Below are 22,786 nucleotides of genomic sequence, written 5' to 3' on the forward strand. Positions count from 1 at the left end.
CGTAGGAGTCAGATAGTTGGAAAAAACCCCACCCAATCAAAAAAATAAATAAAACCCAAACAAACAAAGCACCCCCCCCCCAAAAAAAAAAAAAAAAAGTGGAGTATAAATAGGAATCTCCTCTTACCTGCTGTAGAAAGAAATTATAAGGAAACAGAAGGAAACACAGAAGGCTTTCTGTGGGCTAAATTCTACTTAGAGCTGTCAGTCTTTTCCTAGTAACTACAGAAAGTGACAATGCACCTCAATTAAGTGCCTAAAAATGCCTAATCATGAGTTTTGGTACCCCCCACAATTCAGTTCTACACTTCTAAAATGTTGATTCCTTTCTCTGTATGGCTGTTTTCATATAGGAAGCTTAAAGAAAATAGCTACCCCTGGATCCAAAACAAGGCATCTCTGCACAGCTATAGCATAAAGAATAACAAAAAAACCCAGATATACCCTATATCATCTCAGCCTTCCCTAGAAAAGCAGTAGTCTGATAATCAGGAGTCTCTTCCTTATATCTTTTTTGTATTTCTAAAACACACAAAGCACAACAATTCATGTAGCCTGTTTGTCTTCCTTAATCATTTAACCCATGCATGAAAAGGTGTAGGAAAGCAGACGACTGCAGTAGTAGCTGTGCATGTACACTTCCATGTGGCAGTATCAGGTCTGGAAGCTTACTCTGTAACCCACTTTTCCCTCTTTTTTTTTTTTTTCCGGGTTAATGAATAACAATGTGGTCAAACCACATCAACCAGTTATTTTCTTCGGGTGTAAACACACAGCCTAGTCTATTGACACTGAATCCAATTTATTTTTACTCCTCTTTCTGTCTCTTTCTTAAATGTATTAGCTGTCAAATCTAGCAGTTTTGAAAAACAGGAGGGATGAGTTTGAGGAGAAGATAACCGATAAGGCACTATGGAGTTTTTGCAAGGGACCAGGATGAAAATTATTCAAAAAAACTTGGCAACAAAACTGACCACTAGGTACAGAAATCAGGATCATTGGGAGGAGAGTCTAAAAGGATAGTCATAGCTGGTTTGTAATATCTTGATATACATGTGTCATTTGCACATTGAAAAATTCAAGCCATCCTTTAGTTTCAGTTTGAGGGGATAAACATCTAAAACAGAGAAAGAATCAGTAGATTTTTCAGTGCTGTTGTACGCAAAGATTCACTTGGCTCCCAGGAAAAGTTGTTAAAACCTCCTCAGAACTAGAATATTATGTTAAAACCTCCTCAGAACTAGAATATTACTTGCCTGAAATCTGTGGCTTCAAGGGAATAAATTCAGCACCAAGTTGAGCACCAAGCTTTATTTCAATATCTGTCATTGATTACATGTAGGAACTGTGTTGCTATTTATATGTTCATATGATTCTATGTTATTCTGTTAATGTAGACTGCACTGTCTTCAGCAACTCACAAACGATGTGTGATGCTCCCTTTTTAAATAAAATTGATATCTAGAAAGGGTTGTGTGCACTTTGCAATCTATATCCCACGACAGGTCCCTTAAGTAGATCTGTCTTCTCAGAGAGACAATTTAAGCAAGCCACAGATGTTTGAAGCATGATATATTTCTTTCTTTCCCTATGGTCCTTACAAAAAGGACAAGAAGATAGACTTATTAAAAGTGAACTAATGACATGATGCAGGGAGTCTGGTTCACTGACTGTTATTACAGCTGTGCCCCATTACGTACTGAATACCTAGGACATGCTTGTTTTTGTGAATGACATTTATCTTTTGAGTTTCAAACCTATCTGGCATAAATAAAGATTTTACGCTTTTCAAATGTGTTTTACAGTTCAGCCCAGAGGCTATTCAAGGATCATTTTAACTCAATAAAACTCCTCCTTTAGGGATATAAAAGGGAAGTGTTTCAACAATATCACTCCATGCATAGCCTGTTATTAGCTAGAGATGTTCTGCCTGCAAAGCCTTTGATCGTTTTTCCCCTGAACGTCAAGAAAGCTCCGCCAAGGCTTCAAAGTCTGTGACATACATTGGTCTCTTCTGTGCACACACAGTCCTCGTGTGAATGCTCATGGCCTTAGAGAAAGTTCACAGGTGAAGTCTGTAGCTCAGCTAGTGTTTTTCACTTCCAATGCTTCTAGCTACCTTTCCCAGCTACCATACCAGAGGTCATGGCGAAATTGTATTCAGCACTCAATGGATACTGTTTTTCTCTCCTTGCTTCTATTACAGTCTTTAACATGAAGCTACACGGGGATTCTAATTTAGTATCTTGGTTTGGCAAAATAGTAAAAACAAAGAAATGTAGGTAAACAGCATACTTAGCACTCAGTTAAATAATATTCCTTAGACTCCTGGCTCTCTTTCCCTTATCTGTGCTAGCATTCTTGGTAATCACCAAGGGAAATAGTCTGTGTTCCTCTTTATCGTGAAGAGAACTATCACCTTCCCTTGCTTCTTGAAGCTGTTCCATCTAGACAATTTGCAGGCTGGGGGCAGCTGGGAAACAAATGTTACTTGTGTCTTTGGGTTTGGAGACTATTCCTGTGAATGGGAATTAGTAATGTAGTAATTATTTTTTAATATAAAACCAAATCATTGTTCCCCTGCACGTTACAGTCTTCACATACATGCAGCTTTGGTTTTACTCACACCAACTACATAAGCTGATTTGAGCCTGAGGATGTGTCATGATGTGAAGACAGGTACCCTCTGAAGCCAGTAGACTTTTCTTAGTCTCACCAGTGCCAACTTCCCAGTGTTGCAAAGTGAGCGTTGGACTAGATGATCCCTGAGGTCCCTTCCAACCTGTGATTCTGTGATATTTCTTTGCTCCTTCTTACTTTTCTTGCAGTATCTAATTCTACAGCAGAATATGTATGAAAGTTCCCTTTCTAGCATCCCTTCTAGTAAACTATGCTGCTATATATACAGAAAATGTTTAAAACCAAACAAAAAGAAAGGTTAAATCATCCCAAAATCCAAAAGAATGTGAAAGGAGATGTCATCACCTTTCAAGTATTTTCCATGAGAGATTATCCTGTCGTGGTTAACGTTTGCAAAAACCATCCAAAGCCACCTGTGAAACTACCAAAGAATGACAGGGCAAGAAGTTTGAGAAATATTGTTTCCATTCGTAGTGTTTTCTGACCAGGTTGAAAAGACTCTGCTGGAACTTACTGACAGACCAGTTCAGGAGCTCTTGGTGATTACTTAAGAAGGAGAGAAATAGTTTATATCATAAATTACTTTTCTGAGGGCAATTGTCTTCTCCAGGTTTGGATACTGGCATTTCTAGACATGGTTCTTCAGTATGTTTCTTAACCTGTGAATGGGATTTTGCTGGTTGAGGAAATAACTAAACTTGCACGGGAAGGGGAAGCCTCCTCAGCACCTGACCATTGACGTTTTGGGCGTGGTGAAGAAGTTATTTTTGAAAACTTCACACCAGGAAGCCTGAGGCTCTAGCCTCCTATAAAGTAATGGAACAATGGGGTAGGGAAGGCAAAGCAAAACTGTTTATTTTAAACTGATATGGTCTTAAATACACTCAGTGAAAAATATGAAGTATTGCGAAGCTCCCACCATCACCACCTCAAACAGAGAACAGAAAGAATAACATTTGTGTTATGAGTACCTTTGGGTTGAATCCTTATGAAAGCATATATGGCATTTGTCTCCTCTCTGAAATAACAGCTGTGAATGCCACGGCACTGTATTTTTCAGTTTCTGAAGCGAGTGCCTTGTGCAGCCTGATACTTCCCAAATGGACATGGCATTTCCATGATTTATTACACACATGTTAAACATATGAGCAAGTCTAACATTTTGTTTGCTCTGTCGAAGGCATTTCCTATCTCTTTTAATAAAAAGAGGGAGAAATGAGAACACGAATGTACAACACTTAATGAAGTTTGCTTTTAATTTAGAATTTATTTGTAAGAGTGAGAAATGAGCTCTGATAATCACTTGTCCAGTGACAGCTGCTGCCCAGAAGGTTGCCTTTCTCCGCACTTAAGAGCCAAATCAAGCAGCTGCCTTTTAGTGTAATTCCTGCTGAAGCTACTTGTTTTCCCCTTTCCAGTCCCCTGTGCAGTGCCTGCAGCCGCTCTGGAGTCCACCATCTTCCAGATGCATTTAGGTACTTCTACCATAATGCAGGCAGTCATCCATTGACATAGCCATGAAGAAATGAGTCTTCAAAATTGTCCTATTTCTGTGAGAAACATACACAGCTCCCACACAGAGCTTTGTTTCATCCAAAGTTACTCTGCTTCTATTTGTCCTTAAAGTTTTGTCCTGTTTCTTTCCTTCCACATTTTGATATATATAAATGCCTGATCTTGATAGCCCTCTCCCAGAAACTGGGAACCTTTTCACACGCTTCCTTATGATTGCATCCTATTAGGATCCGGCCTGGATCCGGTGTGAGGGTGCTGCACTCTGACACGGGCCTCTTGCTGTTGGGATGGCGAGACTGCCCAGTGCCTGCTCCCTGGCGACGGGGAAGGTACGTTGCGTTCTGGCTGACAGGCGCCTAATGACGTTACAGGATCAGGTGATGTTTTATAGCCCAAGTCATAAAAATATATCGAGCCTGCTTCAGCTCAAGGAAAAGGTGCAGAAGCAAACACAAGTGCTGTGCTAGTTTAACTACGCGTCCTGGAGATTGAAGAGCAAAGGACTGTGTCTGCACACGTACTGAAGAGGTGGGTAATTGTATCTGGAAGAGGAGCATGTAGGGTTTAGCAGGTTTCTAACGTGTTGCTAAAGTGTAACTATTTCCTTCTCCTCCTGCCCCCTGGGAGTCACCTGGCGACCCAGCGCTGACCGAGTCTTCTTGGAATGTGCCTGTGGGATCACCCTTGCTTCAGCACAACCGCGTAGGGGGAAGCAGCACCTTTAACTGCATTTAACGGAGAAAGTAAATATTAATGCAATCAGAGGAGGTTTAAAATAGTGCAACTCCTGCTTTCTGTGAGCAGGCTTCTATAATAAACCCCTTAGATGTTAATCCACGGGCTAGATGCTGGAGATGTAAAGGATCCAAGGACAAGCGTAGCAATTCAGGCAGATCATGTTAATGTGATCATGTCATGGAGATATGACATCATTATACTGATTTGTGAGTCGTTACCTAGGACTTTGTCACAAATTGAATGCTGGTTGGTGGTGGAATGGTTGGATAAATCTAAAGATTATCTGATGCGCTGGTTCGCAAAACCCCACATGTTGCTCACATTATGAGCAGTGCCGGATGAGCCGTGCGTGGGTGCCTAATGCTTGCACCAGGGTAAATTCTCTCATGTATCCTGACTGCGGATGTGACTCCAGTTTTCTGGAGAAACTGCCTCTAAGCAAGAGATCAGTTTGTTCAACCATTGGTATTTCCACTTGGACTTGTATGATAGTTTTGTGGTTTGGACACTGGTCCTCTTAAGACTTACAGATTTAGGTCCCAGTGGAACCTGCTGTCAGAGGCTGAAGATTGAATTTTCACGTTACGGTCTTTATTTACTGTTCTCGTTCCACATTACCTCCTAGGGGCATCATAGACATTAAAGAAAATTTATACATTATATCAGGTGGCAGTATTATGATTAGATAATAAAATAATCAGTTTTCTAAAGAAAGAAAAAGGAACAAGCCTTCCATTTATTCAGCAGTGCAGAAGAAGTTACAGTTTGGGTAACACAGCTAGTTCTGCTGGCTCAGATAAGTTCTTGATCACCATCTTTCAGCATAGCTTGGAACATTTTACTCCCTGATGCTGATAGCTGGTTGCAAGCAAAAGCTGAAAGTGAGCAGGCCATGGTAATTTTAGAATTAAATTCTTCCCTAAAATTTAATTTGTGATCTAGGGACCTAAGCAAGAAACAACAAGACTCTAAATGTTTCAGCAGTTGTACACACATGGCTTCTCTAAGTTAATACTGAGTTCTCTGTGTCACAGGACAGGGAATTTTCTTCCAGTATATATATACATCTGTAAGCCAGTCACATATGAAAACAATAACCAAGGAATAAGGAAAAAGTCAATAAGGAGATTTATATACAGCTGCTATTAAACTGGAGGGAAACAAATGATCTGTTGGGGTCAGCTTCACTGGGAAATCAATTTGAGTGGGGTTTTATTGTCGTCTCTGCTAGATCCTTCATGTTATTTGCTTGCACCTTTAATAGTCATGAGTGAGGAGGTTTTTACACTTGTGAGTCTAAGCTCCCTGGATCATTGCGTTTGTTACCTTTTCAACATCCACATTCCCAGTTGTCACAAATGCTACCTAACAACATTGAGCGCTCAAAGTACATTTCCCCTTGTAACTCTAGGGAGTTTTGAATGTTCATATTAACTGCTTAAACTAGTCATAAACCAGTTAGACTGTAGTACCAGACAAATAGTTACCATCTGATGCATAAAAATGCCTCAGTGTGCATTGCATGTGCCTGTTGAGACTAATCCTCTTAATGCATGGCCACACAAGCCTAAAGTTAATGATAAAAAACCCCAACTCTTATTCAGTGAAGAAATTGAGTACTAATACGTTAATCAAAACACCAGTAAAAACGTAAATACATAGAGGTATATGAGCCACAGTGTTGATTAAACTTCTTAGTCTAAAAAAGTACTCTCCTTAAGCTTTACCTTGAAATGTATTTTTTTCTAAGTAAGTTAATTTAACCTAACTTTGTGTTGCTATTGATGCTTCAATATAATTTTTAAACTTCAATTTTTCCTAGAAATCTTCATAATCTGTCATTATTTGGTGACCCATAGTACACAATTGTTTTCGTCAGTGTGAGCTGCAGACATTTAAAATAATTTTTTTCTAGCATTCTACTGTTGCACAATCTAATTGTCTTTTAATTTAAGAAAGGAAAATCCTGGAACTGCAATGAAAAATCTCTGTTCTAAATATGAAGTACTTCTCTTCCTTTTTGTAGCCTGATTTTTGAATTTAGTCTCATCCTATTGTAGTTGCATAACGGCTTTCAGGAAACAGGAAGCTCTTGGTTCTCTCCTCCTCATGCAGAAGAGTAAACACTATATGCATTGCTGCTCATGGTGGTGCCTTCATTGTTTAACAGTTTGTAATGTTAACTTCCTTTAACTGTGGTTTCTCTCTTTGCTGGATTTTCAGACTCTTCAAAGTAAACAGAAATACAGTAACTGAGCTGCCCTGGTGAGAAGGGAAGATTAGCTGTGTTACAAAATGGAAATTAAGGCTGACTTCTTCTTAGACACTATTTAGAACACAGTTTATAAGTTTTGATTTATTACAGTGTATTCTAGGGATGCATACAAAAAAAAAAAAAAAGCAACAAACCAAAACTCCATGGTCCAAATGTCAAGTTATTCCTCCCAGCTGCACCCCAGCCCTGATGAGCTGGAGCTGTAGGTCAGGAAGGCTCCTCTGTTGTCATATGACTGTCCCTGTGCAGGACCATGCATACTTCCAGGTTGCCTTAACTTTTACCGTATATTAAATTCATTGATTGCAGTAGATTTAATTGTAAACCTAGAAGACATCTGAACAAGATGTTTTCTTAAATCAGGGTTGAAGGACTCCTAACACTTTTCAAACCTATCTAACAGGTATTGCAGAAAACCAAAAAAGATTGCAATAGAATTTAAAATTTTAACAGTCCAGCTTCTTGCAGACGAGCAAAGAACAATTATGCCATGTGCTGTGCTGCTATTTTTTTCTTTTTATCTCATCTTGGTCAAATCAAAGTGTAGCAAGTGTTCATCAGTCAATCCCCTGTGGCAGTAGAGGAGTCAGTTCTGGATATAGGCAAAGAATCAATTAAGTAAGGAGAGAGACAGACACAGACAGACAGACGTCAGTTGTGCAGGGCAGCAGGCACAGCAGAGGAGCCAGACCACCTCCGTCTCTCAGCGTACAGCGGAGTCTGGTTTCGGGAAAGCCAGGGTGCTGCTGCAGCTGTGACGGGCTGTGCAGGATGGCAGCCCCTCCAGGCACAGGGTCCTGACTCCTTTCTCTGCCCTCATCCATGGTGGGTCTGCAAGGCTGGCTGTCAGGGATGCTCACTTCAAGATTTATCTTTGCCACCCTCTACTTCATTTTTTGCAGAAGGAGGGTCCTGGTGCTGAAATCATCCCAGAGGCAGCACAGTTTGGTTTCACCTGTGCGTTGAAGAGCTGTAAGCCTGACACAGTGCCAGGAGAGGAATGGCTGGAAGAGGTTCTTGTGAGGGCTGTCCCCTCCAGGGCTCTGTTTTGTCAACAGAAACATAGAGGATGATCAAAGTCAACTATTGCTTATAAAGTCCAATATGAACACACAGAGATGATGGAAACAGGAGGAAAATTATGAAATCTATGCCCAGATATTGTCTTCATATTTTACAACCTCTGTGCTTCAAAATTGAAATGCTCAGATGATTTCAAGATGAAAAAAATACAAGATCAAAAATTAAAATTAAGTTGCAAATACATTTCTTCCCCTCTGAACACAAATATTGTGGTTTAGCCTCTAGAAATAAATAGTTGACCACTGAAATATCTGAAGATGCTGTTCCTTTATGTGCAGAAGATTAATGCCTTAAAACTAGGTAACTTCTATAATCCACATATTTAAAATAAGATTTGGAATACATAATTTTCATAGCTCCGAGGTTCAGTAGCTGTTGGAGCGGCCTGGCATGCAGCGCTGTGTTACAGAACTCAGATCTGTTCAGTGCCTGGGATTAAAGGTGCCTGAAACTGTGTTCCCCATAATTATCCATCTCCCCTCCATTTGCCCATGCAGTGGGATGCTCTCTTCCAGGCACTCTGTATGTATAATTTCTAAGCAGCTTTGGGAACCCTATGGATTAGAAAAGGTGTATGAATGTTTTATAATGTTATTGATAACTGCAGAGCAGACGCTTTTCTAATAAACTGCTGTGAGATAAGTTACTGGTAGCATCTGCAGAGATGTGTGTAAATGAGCTCAAAATAATTAATACTGTGTTAGAAGAAAGCTTTTTCTAAGCACATCTGTATTGGAGCATAGAAGATTATTTCAGCCTGCCCGGAGAATGTGTTAGAGCACAAATTACCATAATTTATTGGGGGGAAAAGCCATTTCTGTTAATCATATATTAATTATTCATAAAATCTGTATTAATGTTACCTTAATGGGAAGCATTACCAGCTGGGGTACTGGGCTTGACAATCTATTCACATACAAAAAAAAGATGGATAGCTTGACTTGAAAAGAAGACATAAAAATGACTTAAAAGAGCATAAAAGCAGCAAGCATGGGTATATATGAGTTAACACAGAGCTGGCTATAGTAGAACAGTTCAGCCAGCTAACCACTTTGTATTTTGGCTCTAGCGTTGGTTTGTGACTGAGTGGAATTACTGAAGGATGTTCATTACAAACCTATCCTGTATACCTTGTCCTAATGCTTTTCAGCTCTTCAACAGCATAGGTCGGGTGAGTCTGAGTAAAATAGAGACTCTCTCCCATTCTACTTAGAAAAAAAATAAAACAGTCTCCCAAATCTGATTTCAGTAATTGAAATTCAGGATAAATTCTTCCTGACTGGGGGGGGGAGAAAAAGGGGAAAAAAAAAAAGATTTTTGCAACTTTTTAATCTTCTCAGAAAGCTATCGTGAACCATGTGACAAATGTGGAAGTGTGTATATAAATATGTGCTGTGTGGGTGTATGTAGCTTTCTAGATGCTCTACTCAGTTAAAGGAGCTTGTCAACATTTAAGTTATGACTCAAGACTAGAAGGTGTGCTTTGATGGAAATTTAACAAATTCAAACACAGAATTAATTTTCTAAAATTTATTTTAATTAAACTTCTTTTTTTTTCTGGCTTTTGAAGGATCTCTTCCAGGAATGAAAACCCAGACAGAATGCAGGCAAATGTGTAAAGCCTGTAAAGTGCAACTAGTTTTATATGAACAGTAAAAGCTTCATAGGATTCAGCTGGAATTAGATTGTTTAGATCAGCTCGAGCCTTTTTATTGGGATAGCACAATGCTGAACTTAAAATACATTTGTTTTACATGCTAAGATAAAAGACGCTTTACTGGTAAAAGATTTAAAAAAAAAAAAAATGACAGTAACGGCCTTTAATGTGATCTGTAAGCTATCATCTGATTAATTTTGGCCAAAGACATGGAAGAGAAGTATTTGGAGTGGGAAGCCAACCCGAAGGAAAGAGAAAAAAAAATTTTTAAAAATTGCATAACTTTCAGTAAGACCAGGAAACCTAGGTCTGGTCTTGGAACAACACGTAGAGCTGGGTGGTCTAAAACTGAACTGATGTTCAAGAATCTTAGGTAATTATGATTTTTTTTCTGTAACATTGATAGTGCTTCCAAGTTTTGGGTGGGGGGTGAGTCTGTGGCATGCAATCAGTTGTCCTGCCTAACTCTGATTAATACAGACCAGAAATGAGATTGCTTTGCAGTTTAGACTTTTTTTCTTCAAATTTCATTTTCAAAGAAATGTGGTAAAGGAGGAGCGTATATGGGAGCAATTTGTATCTGAAGAGCTTACCAAATACTGCTATAAAAGAGGCTGTATTCTGCAGTATGCTGGGTGGTTATTGCTAGCCATGGATACCGGGAGCTCCTTTTGTGTAATGCATCCCAGCACCGTTTTACACTTGTGTATGAAAATTTTATCAGAGTTCTGCGGAGTCTGGTAACGATAAGACTTCAGAATTATAACAAATAGCTAGTACTGTTATTTTGTTCTCTATTTTCGTATATCAAATATATTTCATTGCTTACACTGTAGTAGCAGATCAAAACCATCTGCTATCTTGCCACTGGTCCGCCAGTATAACAGAAAATCTCAGCTCATTTTCCTTCAGGCCAGTATGCTTTAAGGCACGTGTACTAGGACTATAATCCAGCTGCTGAATGTTGATGCAAGTCCAGACCTATGCTCATGAGTCTTTCAAATGGAAACAATACTCTTTGCCAAGGATTGGAACAGAGATAAACTCAGTTTGCTTTTCTCTCTTCCCTCCTCCCCCATCCCCTTTGCAGCTCCATCCCCCATCACAGTCATAAGGAAAGACAGGACGTCCAGGAACAGTGTGTCTCTGTCTTGGCAGGAACCCGAACATCCGAATGGGATCATCTTGGACTACGAGGTCAAATACTATGAAAAGGTGGGAAGAAAGATTGGAGGGGAGGTTTTTGTGCTGGCAATACTGTAATGAAATTCTTGCGTCTTGCCTATGTTGAGTATTCAGAGACACCCCTGTTCGCTCACTGTCTGCCTTGATGACGCCGAGTGTTGAAATTGTTCAAGTTTTGGTAAGGAGAACGTAATGAAAATATGAAATGAAATTGTTAAGCTGTGTGGTCTACCAAATTCATCCCCAAACACATCAGAACAAATATAGAAAGCAATGCAGACTAGCTGTAATACTTTTTTTTTTTCCTTTACTTACTCAGTTTACTGAGTTTACTTACTCAGTTGTGCTACGCTCTTGGTGTTTATACATTTGTCAGCATCCATGTGTTGGTGCTTCCCTGCAGTGCAAGCATCTTTTACAAAAAAATTATTTGGAAAAAAGATGGGCAATACTTTTAGTGAGGGGTTTGCACTATGAAAGCTCCCATTTTTAATGGATAACTGAATTCTTCATAAATTTTGTGTAAATAACTGCAAATCAAAGAAAACCTGCCATTAAATAGGTTCTCCTTTATACTGACATTTTCTTGTATTTACAACTGTTGATTTCTACATCGTATATAGATCTGTATTTAGGAAAACATAAATCTTCATAACAGAATGGGGTATTTTAGTAAATCTTACTGGTAGAATTGAGATCATAAATTGTGAAGATTGTGAAGAGTACTATTAGCCATTTTTAGACTGGTCAGAGAGACCTTTTGATAGAATATACTGCTACTGAAACTGACAAGCCTGGAAAATTTTCAGAAATAGTGATTTAATTTAGTGTTTACTAATGCTGTTCATATCTAGAAATCAGGCTTAGATTTCCTACGTACCAAGGAAAACGTGGTAACAATATCCATTTAGAAACTGCTGTTAAAAAGACTCCACAGGTATTCAGTTAGTCATCAGAAAGTTTTCTCCTGGAGCGTACCAGTGGGACAGTGTGGTTTTGATGGTTCATGCCTGGTGTCCAGCCATATTCTGAAAAGATTTTTTCCAAAATTAATATGCCATCTGGTTTTGGTTACTTTGGTGAGCACTTGAACCTTCAAAGTCCTTGGTAAAAATCTGTACACACACAGTCCTTATAAAAAGGGAAAAAGAAAGCTTCCTAAACATTTCAGTTCAGTCTCACCTTATACAGCAGTAGCCTATAGACTTTCACTTTGCTTTTCTTCTGCTGGTTCAATGGGGACAGGATCAAGTGTGGATCCTGGGCTTGAGAAGTGGAAGGGAACCGGCTCATACACCACATTGTCTTTATTTGTACATCCTCAGCACTGAAGGGACACAGGAATTATTTAGGCTCTCTTGTTTCCAATTTTTTAAAGAAAAAAAAATAGATACTCGTTTTTAGTAGGGCTTGGAAGAGCTGTTTACCTCACAAAGTGCCTATGCCTGAAAGATCCCTGAACTTCAGCCTGATTTGCACAGGCCAGGTTATTTATCTGCATGATTAACTTGTGCTTCATTTGAGACCTACCTGGCTGCTCTTGCTGCTGTTGGCCATATCTCTGTTTTCTAAGAGCTACGGCAGCCCCATCTCAGCTCCACCTCCAGCGTCCCTAAGTGGAAGTCGTTGCCTGGGCAGCTCTGCGCGAGTACCGTGGGGTGCAGGATGTAACGTGCAGGTGTGTTGCACATCATGGCATTAGAGAGATCTGGTTTTAGTTGCTCCAAAGGTAGAAAATTTTTCCACTTAGGTGCGTTTAGTTCATTTTAATTGAATGACTGAGACGTTTTATTTGTATATTTGCTTTTTTGTGGTGCTTCAATCATCACTCTACACTGAAATTGGCTTGCTTTATTTGAGAAAATTGTCTCTTTCCAGTACTGTTGTATGCACAGAGAGCATGCGGCTCCTATTCCCATGGAGTATATCCAGTCTTGTGGAGCAACTGGTTGTCATAAGACAACTTCATAAGACTACCAGTCTTCTGAGGCTGACCTTGCACATGTGTTTCTTCCCTTTGAAGTCTGTGATCAAGAGTTCATATGCACCAGACAGCTTTCTTAAACCAAAGAGCCAACTGCTTGACAATAGGAGCCAGACCATTTAGAGCAAAAGGTTTTTAAAAAAACAACCTTATGACACCGGTGTTTAATTTGTGGTCTGCAGCCACTTGAGGAGTCAGAAGCCTGTTCCTCAGGGTTTATGAAAACTAAGAAAAGCAAATCTATTGTCAGGAGGCTTTAATCCATTGCCCTTTTTAGGTCTGCAAATTAAAAAAGGTTGAAAACTACTACTCTGTACATGTTAAACTTACCTGAGGTCAGAGCAGCCCATGCTGGGCTGTTGCTCTTCATTTCTTTTCCAAACACCGTTAGAAGGTGCTGCTTTTCAGTCCGAGATCTCTGTGCAGCCCCCCTCCACTCCTCTTTTGAAAAGAGAGCTTTCTTTTTAAACTGGTCCAGTCCATTTGATTTTCTGCTTCAGAAGTCACCTTAGTTCTCCTCAAAAACCCACTGCTATTGAGAGGCAGCTAAACCCTTCACAGTTAGCAATCTGGGTATTTCTCCTGACAAGTCGTACCTGATTGCTGGTAGGTTATTTACGTTGAGCCATTCTTTTTCCTTCCTGCTTGTTTTTACTTGCAATACCTTTTGTAATCTCTGAGAAATTAATAAATACAGCGTTAATAGAGTACTACAGGTCAGCCCAGTTCTGTTGTACACCTTTCCCATGCAGTTTTTTTTTTTTTTTTTTACTTTAAGTTGTTCTTAAATGTCAAAGAATATGTGGTAATTATTGGCAGCTGCATCTTACTGATATTCAGGATGTTAGAATAGATTTGGAATAAAAATAAAGCATCCCATATCTAAATTATGATATCCTATCATTTTTTCTAACGCATTGTTAGTATAAAGCATGTGGAAAATATTTATTTTCTGGAAGGGTAATTAATTAACCTATCAAAGTTTTTTTCACCAGTGCACTGGTTGCACTTGTATAACCAAAAGATAACAAAAGCTTTATATGATGTTTCTGGAGAAGTTAGGAGCTACAGTTTTGGGAAGCTATTTTAACTTTTTGGAATGAATCTATGGGATCTTAATGCGTAACATTATGAACTGAGAGTGATAGTTTTCCAGACTAATTGTTTGGAATAGAATTGTATTTTTTGTAAAAATCTATAGGGACTGTTTAAGAGGCTCCAGTTACTATTTATTCAAAACATGTAAAAGAAATTAAATCCTCTTTCAGAGGAATACTGTATGAAACTTCTAGGCATTTATATTATGGTAAGGCATAACATTTTATGTTAAGTTAATGGTGCCAAATGACACCCTGGCGTAGTCCGTCCATATTATGCTGTGCTGGATTTTAAGTGTCTCAGCCGTCAAAGTGCACATATAACAAAAGTGTCAGGTTTTGGGTTTTGTTTTGGTTTTCCTTTTTTTTTTTTTTAAGACAAGCAGATACTTTGTTTTACCTTGTCCTTGCTCACATAATTATATTCTCTGGCAGGAGTATCTTGTCATGAAGAGATATTAAAAAAGCCATCTCCTAAATACCACACATAAACTATTAATTGCTTCATTTAAATATGTGGTTTACAATTATGATAGCTAAATCCCACACACTTTATTAAGGTGAAGTCTGCTGTGAACAATGGGTGAAATGTAATTGCAGTCTCACAGTACTAAATAGATTTGCCTCTGCAATCATTGAAATTGTGTGCTCAGTAGACTGGTTAAAGCCAACAAATAAATAATGGTATCTAGTTTGTGCTATTTCTGAGGCTGGAAAAGTAAATTATATGCAAATGCATTTAGCTGCTTTTAAACTCTTATTGTGCTGGCTTTGAGGGTAGGTAGGCCACGGATACTCCATGAGGTTTGTAGGAACTCTCATATCGATGAACAGTTCACACCTGGCAACAGGGAAGCGGTATCGGCACTGTGGGTTCCTCCCAAACATGTGTAGTCTGATTTTGGCCTCTCAAGTGTATATGCAGCTCATGGAGAAAATGTTCTTCCTCGTATAGTATAAACACTGTGCTTATCTGAAAAAGGACATACCGTTCACTCTCACTAGCACTGCCACTATAAATGTTAAATATATCCAAAGTATGGCTTTTGTAAAACATAGTTTAAAATTGTAAAATGTCATTTGCAAATGAGACACTAACAGTAGTGGGATTTGCTTCCCAGTAAAGATTGTGTCTGGTAAACTATGCAGAAATATTCAGGAAGACTACACTTTGTGCATCCAAGTTCAAATTTATCATCAGAGAGTTTGATTAAAGCTCTGCTTGGCAAAGACTGACTCTCCTTTTTGTATATTCCTTCTGCTTATGGCAGCTATAGTGTTGTATCTCTGAAGTTTTACTTCATCCCCAAGAAAGATAAACTTGGGCTTTTATGTGGTGTTTCACTGATTTGATTACTAGTAACATAAAAAATGACTTACAAAATATGTGCGTAAAAAGCTTACCATAAACTAAGATACCATGACATCCTCCATACCATTGTTTTAAACGTCTATTTTCCGAGTTCCATTGCGGATTATTAACAGACAGGGCCATGATTATATTTTTCCTTGCACATATGTATCTGCACAAGAAGGAAATGTTTGCATTTCATAAAAGCAGCCTGAAGTGAGATCAAAATGAATGTCCAGTCATAGCATACACAAAAGACTTTGTTTTAAGGACAAGATTATTATGTCTTTTGAAATTAAAATAGTTGCCTACATTCAACTGAATGATAAGGAAAGCCTGCAAATTATAATAATAGGCCTTTGTTACTTCAAAAATAAGTAATTTTATGCAAACCTGTTAGCTCCTTAGAATGTCTTCCTGTAAGTTTTCTGTCCTGAATTTATATCAGAAAACTTTTTTTTAGAGAAGTATTAGGAAAGCATGAAGAGGTCCAATGCTGATTTCATTTTTATTCTTGGTGTGAAATGAAAATGGGCCATGGTCAACATTTTTATAGTAATTTTGTGAACGCTAGGTCCAGCTCACCCTATTTGAGGTTTTGATTCTGGACGGTAACTTTTAGGCACAGGCTTAGCTGCTTTTCTACTTCCCACCTCCCCTCCTTCACTGTGATTACTCATGCACAATGTTGAATATTATGTGGAAATTCCAGCCATTTCCCTAACTATGGTGGAAATATTTCTGTTTCTCTCTATATCAAAGACTGCCAAGAACAGGGTGGTTGGGTCTCTGTAGCACCAAAGTGAACAGTTTCTGATGTCAACTACTAACTTAGAATAAACCTAACTTTCTTGCTGTAGACAGCACTGTAGAGGAAACAAACTAAAACACTTCTAGTCACTTGAATTTTTCATGTGAAGGCGAGATGGCTTTGACAATGAGTGTGTTGAGTATTTTCCAACCTCTGTACTCGTGCCTTGGCACTCTAGTGTTGTCAGAGTTAAAATACCAGTACTTTTCAGGCTAGTGCAATGCCATAAAACATAGTGGGAATTAGGTGAGATGGTTTGTATCTGACATGTTAGCTTAACTCAGATTCTGCTTTCAGCAGGCAAAACTCAACGATTTTCAGTGTATTTCAGAGTGTTCAAAGTAAAAGGGCAGCATATGAAATCCCCACCACCTCTGGAATAAAAAAGTTTGTCGTTGCGAACCCAAACAACTGAGATTCTCTCAGTTCCCCACATGTGTGGCTGCTGTCCAAGATTTTTGCTGAGGCAGTTCCAGCTGCCATTTTTAGGAAGCCAGAAATGCTCTTTTGGTACAGGATGGCTTTTGTAAGATACGCAATACCTCAGGGCCCAAATGCATGCTTGAATTTTTAGAGTATGTGCTTACAGTGGGACTGAGACATACTTTCATCATAATTAGCTTTTTACACAGTGTGAAGTGGATCTAAGCTTACTAAATTACAAAATAGTCCATTTTTAATTTTATTTTAAAAAGCATTATGTCAGAAATATGTGACTGTTATGCAGAGTGTGTTTGTGAGCATATCATCTGTGTTGGACGCATACCTTGCTCTAGCAAAAAGCAGTAAGGAACAAATACATGTTTCCCTTCTGGCTCCTAAAGCCCAAGACTCATTCAGGAGTAAGTTCAGTGGGGGTTTGCCCAAATTGAGGATGGACACGTCAGTCTCATATTTTTTATAGCATAATAGAAAACCAGTTATATTCACCTGTTCGCAGAGCTGAGGGCAGGAGCGTGAGTGCAGTTTTTCTTCTGACTGCTATAAAGGTAAACACTGTCTTGTAAAATGTAAGGCAGTAAAATCTGCATCCTGCAATAGGTCTGCAGAGCCCTAAAATGTCTGAGTTGGCCTGTTACAACTTACAGTTCAGTGCTGTAGGCAAATCTGTTTTATGGTTTTTAAATAACATTTTAATAATAATTTTCTTGTTGTATTGCGGGCTATGGGCAAGAAGATGCAAAGCCATTTAATGAAATGTCATATACTCAGCATGTCCAGTATCTGATTTACAGTACAAGGTTGTAGAAGCTCTAATGATTTAGATTTCTTGCTAATCAAAAGATTTTTGCTGATTGAAAATGAATGGCTGTACAAGCATTTGTCAGGCTATAAATATTCAAAAAATATGCCAGTGCTCCCCAAGTGATTTGTAGTAATTTTGTACCAACAACCTCTTGTTTCTGGTTTTCAGGGTGTGATTTTAATCTGATAATTTCTCTTCCCAAAAGCAGGAACAAGAGACAAGCTATACTATTCTGAGAGCCAAAGGCACCAATGTTACCATCAATGGCCTCAAACCTGATACCACCTACGTCTTCCAAATTCGAGCCCGAACTGCAGCTGGATACGGGACAAACAGCCGCAAGTTTGAATTTGAAACCAGTCCTGATTGTATGTATTTGTTCAAATGGTTTAAACTGACATCCTGCCCAGTTTGTGACTGATTTGAATGGCTGCGTTCACTCCCTTCCTAGTTTAGTAAATGCAACTTGTAACTATTTATGATGTGTCTTTCTGGGTAGCGTTACTATATAACTTTATGTTATATCATTGGACTTGAAACGTGCTATAAAGAGCATACCATGAATATCACAGGTGCTATTTTCTTCCATTCCCTACCCAACATCTGCCTTGTGCCAGAATTGATACCTGCCGAGAGAGGAAGTTTGATAGAAAATCAGATTCACAGCCTTGTGCTGTTCCAAGCTTTTGGACTGAAACCTGTGGACTATAAACACCTTTTCCAAGACAACTAGTATTATATAGTGGTCCATTACTCCAGTGGGTCAGTGTGTAATTCTCCACAGTGCTGTGAAGTGTAGCTGATGCCTCCTGCAAGGTCTTGAGATGAAACTAACATGCACAGGCTGGGAAGGATGGTCATTCAGTTGGGTAGCTGGTCAGGGAGTTGGGCAGTTTGCCTCCCTTCTCCTCTCTGTCACTGCAATTCTGGGTGTCTCTGGGGCAATTATTCACTGGTCGGGCACTCCTTTTTATTTTCTCTAATGCCTAGATAATAACCTTATTTAACTGATGACCTTATCGGTATTCTTTACAAGTTCTGTTCTTATATCAGAAAGACCCTTAATGGAGCTCATCATTTTAAATGTTACCTTCTTATTGCTTGGCACTATATACTAAATCAGACCTTTTATTTGCTAGAAGCTGAAAGTGGCTCAATGCATCAAAAAGTCAGCCTTTGTTTAGGTACCTAGTTACTGATGTAGACCAATGCTGCATAATCAGACTGCTTTTTAGAAGGTAGGACTTTCACAGAAGACTCATATCTGTTGTTCATAGCTACAACGCAGCTAGGGCCTATAATTCTGATACACTCTTATCAGGCTTATTCATGTACTCATGATAAGGCTTGACAGCCCATGGTGTAATAAGTGCTGGCTAAAAGCAACAAAGTTTTAGCCAAGAAGAGTAGCATAAGCCAAATGGTCCTGCACTTGGCATTCATGTATTTTTGAGATATGTTGCGTATTTCATCCCCACTTCTTCTTCCCCCACCTCTAGCTCTTATTCTGAAAAGCAAACAAGTTTTTTTAAAGAAATAGTTACAAATTGCTGTTATGGTGCCGTGTAACTTTGGCATACTGGATGAAACTGGAACTCAAGACAGGACACACAAGTACACGAGGGAGAAAAAAATCTGTTGCAGTGATAATAAATTTCATAATTTAGAAATTAATTAATTTTCTCTGCAAAGCAATATCAAAAATAATAACATAACTGACCAAAAATATGGAAGATGACAGGAGGCAGTGGTACACAACTCAATAACAAGGATACAAGTTACACAGATAGACACCATATCACATAACTTGGTTCCTACTGCCGAGTTATCATAACTACATGAGTGCAGTTGTAGGTCTGTAACAGGCAGAGGCTTCTTCCCAAAGGGAATGGTGTGACTTCAAGCAGACTTGTAGAGAAACTGTCCAATTTGTGAGGAGCAGGAGGGCTAGTTTTCAGCTCAGTTGGGATGACTAATTTGACGCATAGTGCTGAGGAGCCTAATTCTGCTATGCTCGGTGAAGTTTAACAGGTGTCTGCTGAAGATGGTTCACCATACCTAAGATCTAAAGGTGCCCTGTCATTGTATAGCAGTCTAGTGCATGGAAGCTCCATGCTTAGATACTGCAGGGAAGCATCCAGTGTAAGAGCGCCCTTCTTTTAACTATAGTCACTGATTAACCATGTTCTCCTGTCTCCTTCCGTGTGCCCTGGCTTTTCACAGCCTTCAAAGGGATACTGTCAAGCTTAAGTGGGAAACTTAATTCATTAAAGCATTTTCCATCATACAGAAGTGAGAGTAAGGGTAACGATTGTTGACTGGCTGGGATTTCTTGCCAAGGAAGAACTCCTTAGTCACCATGACAAAACATATGTATGTCATGGTATGTATGTTTGTATTTACATATATGTTTATATATAAATATCGGTTTAACAGCAGTTACTGTAATCAGCAAGCATAAAAATCAGATGCAGCAGACACAACTTGGGTAAATTGTCAAAGATGGCCGGAGCCTTTTCTTTTCTTCCCTTGCATTTATTTGTCTGATGAAAAATTACTTAGTAAATTAAGTATTTGGCAGGAGACCAAATGCTATATAGTGATGACTTAATCTGTCTGTTCCCTATATGAGTGTCAATTGTCATGTAGTCAGCCTTTTGTGTGTAAGGGGTTATTTATATATTTTTGTGTTAACTTTCCAGCATTCTCCATTTCCAGTGAGAATAGCCAGGTCGTAATGATTGCCATTTCAGCGGCGGTAGCCATTATTCTCCTCACAGTTGTGGTGTACGTCCTGATTGGGAGGTTAGTTTATCGTCTGGTTTGCACATTTACTCCCACTTCCATTTCCCCGAGGGGCCTTGATGAGCATGGCAAATTGGTGTCATTGGGCAGTAGCATGGCTGGTTTGCACCTTCTCCTTTGTCTGCTGCCCAGGAGCTCAGAATACTGCTTTGTGCTCAGTAATGAGCCCGCTAAGGTTAGCAGCCCAATCATGCAGCAGTTGTTAAAAAATGCTATAAACACATTCTTAGGCAATTGTAAAATTAAACTGTAGGGGTCAAAAATCAACAAATCCTCTCATTAGCCAATTTCCTCAAATTCCCTGAGAACATAACATGCCTCTATAGGGCACAGAGAATGTAAATATCATTAAACTTTCAAACAGGCATTTAATTGTGGAGGGAAAACATTTTATTCTGTTTCCACCTGCAGTTAACATATAAAATTCTCTGTATTAATTTTTTTTCTCTGTTGCTTGTAGATTCTGTGGATACAAGAAGTCTAAACATGGCACTGATGAGAAAAGACTACATTTTGGGAATGGCCATTGTAAGTTACTGAAGCCTTTGAATGCTTCCAGATCTGTTGAATTTATCCCCTAGATAACTGGTATTTTTCAATCTTAAACAAAAAAGTTATACCTCACTTAAATCAAGGTGAAATTGGGAAGAGAATTATCTCTTCTCTTGTGGGTAAGGAGATTTTCCCCAAACAATTATTCTTTGTTTCAAATTCTTTCATTTGTGTTCAGGTTAGTAATGAGCAAAACATCGGTGTCTGTGTTCGAAGAATGCATGTGGTTAACAATACAATATTGATTCTGCTCTGCATTACTGAAATGCAGAGTGTATCTTTAACTTCAACTCATTATCAGCTGTATAAAGTCTAAGAAATAGCATTTTTTCCCAAAGCAAAATATAAAATCAATGAAACCTGTCTTGATGACTACTGAAGTGACTGTGAAAATTGCTTCTTGACAAAGTTGACCCACTAACGATTTAGTTTGGGGTTATTCTAAGCATAGGGTGAAGAGTGATTTGGAGTACTTTCTTAAATTAAAAATAACTACTAAACAAATGTCTCACAAATTAATGGGATTTTTTAAATCCAGCTTTGTTTACAAACAAGTTTTGTTCAAGTCCTGCTTCCCCACTTGCAAGAATGAATGTGTCTATGCTTTCTTTGGGTCTCGTCCAGGAATAAGAAGAGGTCTTTTCTGTTGACTTATGTGTGTTTGTATCACAAAAATTGTATATAGTTAAGGATGTGAGATTTTGCTCATCCTGAGGAATCCGGGCTACTTTTGAAATGTATTCAAAAGGCAAACCCAAAGCCTCTCTATGTCGATGTTGACAAATCTATTTTTAATAAGGCTAAATGGGACTTCATTCGTAGCTAGTCTGGGTCATTCAATTGTGCCTTGTGAAAGGAGCAAGATCCCGTCCAAGAGATGCTCAGGGGAAGAAGTGTTGATATTCTGAGCCTGGGCATGTGTCCTGGCTACCGGGAAGAAGTAGCTTGCTATGGCCCATGGCTGGAGGGGGATATTGTCCTGTAGTAGTTCAGCTCCTCTCTGATTCTGCATCCTCTGCAGCGTGCATAACCCTGCACCACTTTTCTGCAGCACCTGTGGATTGTGAAGACTAGATCACAGTCAAAGGTCCATCCATACTCTCTTTAAAATAGAAATAAATTAGTTTTGGAGCAAGAGAAGCTGAGGGGAGAGGAAGGTGATAGTTTAACCTTCCTGATCAGGAGTAGGGAGGGGATTCTTGGTTTTTTTATCACTCCATTTTGGATTTTTTCATCCTTACAGGGTAAAGATAATGCCCTTCATAAACACCAAGACTGGAAATTCCTTTTTTCCACCTACAGAATTCTTGGTGTCTAATGAGCATATTTTTAATAAGGAGTGGTAGTTTGTCTTTGAAACTGTTTCAGCTTCGGATAAATATCCTGCTACACCACGTAAACCGTGTTGAAACTTATATTTCTATTGCTTAGCATGTTGTAAGTTTAATGTATGTGGGTTTTTTGCACACAACAGTGGCACTGTATCATCTTGCAAGAAAAGAGCCATTGGTACCATAATCAGATGCCTCCCCACCAAGTATAATTGAATTAACATTTTAATGAGGGATTTGCCTGCAGTAGTTGGAAATTAGAACTGCTTCCTAATCCCCGTGACAATGGAGTAACTGTTCTCTGACTGTTCATATTATTATTATTTTAAGTTTGGAGCCCCTCCTTATCTCCAGAGGGCTGTGAGCGTGCATATCCACAACATGTGTGCTCCTTCCCCTGCACTGTCAGGGGATACACAAGCTGTAACAGTGGGTTTGCTTCGTGCAGCCCAACAACCACTAACTAACTAGTCTCAAAAAAAATCTCTACGGTTACATGTGGCCCATAGAATTAAT

The 22,786-nt window shown here is 39.0% G+C and overlaps 1 protein-coding gene across 2 annotated transcripts in view; it reads left to right on the plus strand.

The window, feature by feature from the left end:
• Nucleotides 1-22,786, plus strand: part of EPHA3 (EPH receptor A3) — a 230,366-nt gene that overhangs the window by 158,729 nt on the left and 48,851 nt on the right. The window contains exons 6-9 of one of the 2 annotated variants that reach the window (XM_064468604.1): nt 10,999-11,123; nt 17,788-17,950; nt 20,285-20,387; nt 20,848-20,915. In XM_064468604.1, coding sequence (XP_064324674.1) covers nt 10,999-11,123; nt 17,788-17,950; nt 20,285-20,387; nt 20,848-20,915 — 459 coding nt within the window. The remainder of the gene's footprint in view (nt 1-10,998; nt 11,124-17,787; nt 17,951-20,284; nt 20,388-20,847; nt 20,916-22,786) is intronic. The other variant, XM_064468610.1, reaches the window with a different exon arrangement.

This window comes from Phalacrocorax carbo, chromosome 1 (assembly GCF_963921805.1).
Source record: "Phalacrocorax carbo chromosome 1, bPhaCar2.1, whole genome shotgun sequence".
NCBI classification, from domain to species: domain Eukaryota; kingdom Metazoa; phylum Chordata; class Aves; order Suliformes; family Phalacrocoracidae; genus Phalacrocorax; species Phalacrocorax carbo.